The sequence below is a fragment of the Hylobates moloch genome, unplaced genomic scaffold (genome assembly GCF_009828535.3).
Source record: "Hylobates moloch isolate HMO894 unplaced genomic scaffold, HMol_V3 SCAFFOLD_7123, whole genome shotgun sequence".
Classification (NCBI taxonomy): Eukaryota; Metazoa; Chordata; class Mammalia; order Primates; family Hylobatidae; genus Hylobates; species Hylobates moloch.
Window position 1 is genome coordinate 1 of NW_026659398.1, and position 3,547 is coordinate 3,547.

The following is a 3,547-nucleotide window of genomic DNA, read 5'->3' on the forward strand; positions in this document are numbered from 1 at the left end:
ATAGATACACACACACAGACACACATATATATAAAGTATACACACATATATTTCTTAAAGTTTACTTTTTACAGTTTAAAAGCTTTTAAAGCAAAAGCCAGCCCCTCCCCTCTCTGAGTGGGCTGGGACAGCAGTTGCATGGGCCACTTTCCTTATGATGCCACAGGTCCCTCTGGATATGCTGCTGCCTGGCCACGCCTCCTTTCCCTTTCATCTTTGTCACTGACCAATGGGCTTGGAGCATTAAGGTCACGCCCCTATTCTGTGTTCTAGTGGGGCCCTGGTTACGCCTCCTGTGGCTCAGTCGCACAGCTGCCTGGTAGGTGACTGGAGGCATTCAGCAGTGCTCACTGGGACTTTGCTGAGGTGGCCCCAACCCACCTCCCTCCACACCCCGCAATGTCAGAAAAAACACAACAGAGGAGATTGGCCGCAGCCAAGAAAAAGGTAAAATGCCCCAGGTCATGGCCCCCAACCCAGCCACAGATGCCCTCTGATGACAAGACTGGTGCCAGAGTCCATACCAGACTGGGCCCCCCAACCCCAGCTCCTCTGGGCTCCCCCGACCAAAGTCTTGTCAGCCAGCCCCACCCCTTCAGCAAGGAGCCCAGTCCCTGCCCTTGCCAATCACCCCAGGGTGACTTTGGGCAGGTGACTCCTGGGGCTCCCTGCTCCATACTCGGCCCTCACCTCCTACTGCCCCAAGCCCAACCTCCCTGGGCTCTCTGGGCTTGCGTCTCCCAGGACCTGGGTCCTCCAGCCCCAGGCCCCACCCTTGCCAGTCATCCCTGGGTGACTTTGGGCTGGTGACTCCTGGGGCTCCCTACTGCAGACTCTGCCCTCCCCTCCTGCCGCCCCAAGCTCGACCTCCCTAGGCTTCTTGGGCTGGCGTCTCCGAGGACCTGGGTCAAAACCCTGTGTTTCCCTCCCCCATCGTGGAGCGGCTACTCGGGCATCGTGCTGATGTGGTCCCCTCCCCTGGGAGGAGTGGAATGTAGTGATGTCACAGTCCCCCTAGGAACTGTCATTACTGCTGCAAGAGTGGCCTTTGGTCTTACAACCCAGTCCCCTAAGTTTTCTCACCCCATTTCTGGTTCCTCTGGTTGCAGCATAAATTTCCAGCTGGAAGGGGAGTGGGGACTATGGGGCCTAGAAGCAAGAGGTCTCAGGCTGCCTTACTCCCTTCACATAGACGTTGTCATGGGAAAAGCCTCCACTTCCCCTGTGAGCCGAAAACATTGACAGTATCTCTGGGTGGCAATGGGAGAATGGGTTTGGTTTGGTTTTCTCCCAGGCTTCTACTTTCCAGAGAGACTTTAACATTTTTTTTCTGAGTTCTCCACGCTTCTGGGACCAGACTGCCCTTCAGTCAGTGGTCTCTGAAGTGAGATTTGCCCATCTCCTGTGGAATAGATCTTGGGAAACTGAACTTGACAGCTTGAATCTTCCTCATGTCATCTCAACCTGGGGTACTTTGAGTGCCACAGGATAAATGTGGGACATCTTTCTGAAGCATTATTTTCCCTTGATTCTCTTGAGAAAAATCATTAATGTACTTAGAGATGACAGACACATAGGTTTCCAAGCGTATACCAGACTTCTTTCTGAAATGAGGCTTGGGTTGTCCTCTTTCTGATAAATTCCCAGATTTAACAGAAAAGCTGCCTTCTGCCATGAGGACACATTGATATGAAAGTGTGAGAGGTACTGGTGCACTTCTTCACACTAACAGACGTGTGAGGATGTGTGACTCTAAACCACACGGCCTACAGTTCCTGCCTGCTTAATGTTTACTTTTCTACCTCTGCCCCTGGTTTTGGTCCCTGGCAGCTGCTGATTCATGGCAAAACCCCAGAGCTTAGAGTCAGAGGACTGAGTTTAAGTTCCAGTATTGCCTTTTCTTTTTTTTTCCTATCCATGATATCAATCCCTCTCAGTCACTAAATGATTGTGACAGCACCTTGTACAGTTGTTGGTGGCATTAAATCAGATGGTGTATAAGAGTATTTTGTCAAAACTGTAAAGGAGGATGTGGCTGTAGGGGCTGATAGTTCTCATGAGTGTTACTGCTCTTTTTACCCCCACAGTTAAAATATTGGCAGAGGAAGAGCCCTGGCACTCCAGCAGGAGCTAACGTGAAAAATAAAATCAGTGGCAGTAGCCCTGATACAGCTACATCTGGTGGTTACCACTCACCTGGGGATGTGAGTCTTGGCTGCCCAGACAAAAACCAGATGGGTAAGATGGGGCTGGTGTGACCTGGGAGCAAGACTGGCATCAGAGGGCTGTGGGGGTGACTTAGAATGCCCCAGGGAGGTGGGTGGATGGAAGGGCTTTGAGGCAGAGGGAAAGAGGTCTGTGCCAGGAGACGGCAAGTCTTGTCATCTCCATGAGCCTCAGTGTCCCCATCAGTAAAGAGGGAGGAATGCCCGTTGTCAGCCACCCACAGTGCTCTCTAGCTGAAAGTGATTTGGAAGACTGGCTACCATCCGGGTGTGAGAATCATTAGCAATGAGGCCAAGTTTGGGAAGCCTGAGAGGAGGAGCTGTGAACCAAAGGGTGGAATTTTTTTTTTTTTTTTTTTGAGAATCCAGAGGCCCTTATTGTCTGCTTCCTTTCTCAGCTGAACCCCTGGCCCCAGAGCCCCCAGCAGGGCCCTCTGAGGTGGAGCAGCTACAAGATGAGACCAACCACCTAAGGAAGGAGCTGGAGAGTGGGGGAAGACAGCTCGAGGCCGAGGTGGAAAACAATCAGATGCTGATTCTCCTGAACAAGAGGCAGAAGGAGGGTCTATATGAACAGGAGGAGAGGATACATGAACAGGAGGACCTGCTGTGTGAACAAGAAGAGAGGCTACGTCAACAGGAGGACATGATGTGTGAACAGGAGGAAAAGCTATATGAACAGGAGGAGAGGATACGTCAACAGGAGGACATGCTCTGGGAACAGGAGGAGAGGCTATTTGAAAAGGAGCTGAGGCTGTGTGAACAGCAGGAGATGCTGTATGAACAGAAAAAGCTGCCAGGGCAGGAGAGGCTGCTGGAAGAGGTGGAGAAGATGTTAGAACAGGAGAGGCGGCTGGAGGAGCAGGAGAGGCTGGTCGTCGAGGTGGAGGAGCTGCTAGAACAGCAGAGGCTATGGGAGCAGGATGAGAGGCTGCGGGAGCTGGAGAGGCTGCGGGAGCTGGAGAGGATGCTGCAGCAGCGGGCCGAGCCACACAGCGGCTGCGAGGAGCTGGCGCGTTGCCCCACCTGGGGAGGCTGCCCTCTTCCCTAGCCCTCGAGGCCTTTGTTTCCCCACCTGTAAAATGGGGCATTGTAGCCTTCACATGAAATAGTACTTCTAAAGGTACCTGTGAGCCAGAACCCTACTCTGATGGCTGTGGGAGAGAGGGGATGATTTTTCTAACCTGCCTCCACCCTTCCCGGTGCCATGGGAGGCAGACGCCAAGTTCCGGGGTCTCCAGTTTTAGTGGGTGGCCACTGATTGCTTCTCTCTGTCCAGAACAACGAGAACAAGAGCACACTCCAGTGGGAGCAGCAAGGAA

General features: G+C 52.7%; 1 protein-coding gene across 2 annotated transcripts; it reads left to right on the forward strand.

Moving 5' to 3' along the window:
• Positions 1–43: 43 nt before the first annotated feature.
• LOC116465605 (putative golgin subfamily A member 6-like protein 3) lies at positions 44–3,541 on the forward strand. Of its 2 annotated transcripts, XR_009212384.1 has the most exons (4): positions 44–447; positions 2,088–2,238; positions 2,624–3,348; positions 3,505–3,521. XR_009212384.1 is itself a non-coding variant. In XM_032148613.2 (3 exons), exons 1-3 carry the CDS (start codon positions 400–402, stop codon positions 3,274–3,276), a joined length of 852 nt encoding a protein of 283 aa, XP_032004504.1. In that variant the 5' UTR covers positions 44–399; the 3' UTR covers positions 3,277–3,541. The 2 variants fall into 2 exon arrangements, 1 of the variants encoding a protein (XP_032004504.1); XM_032148613.2 differs by having other exon boundaries at positions 2,624–3,541.
• Positions 3,542–3,547: the final 6 nt, after the last annotated feature.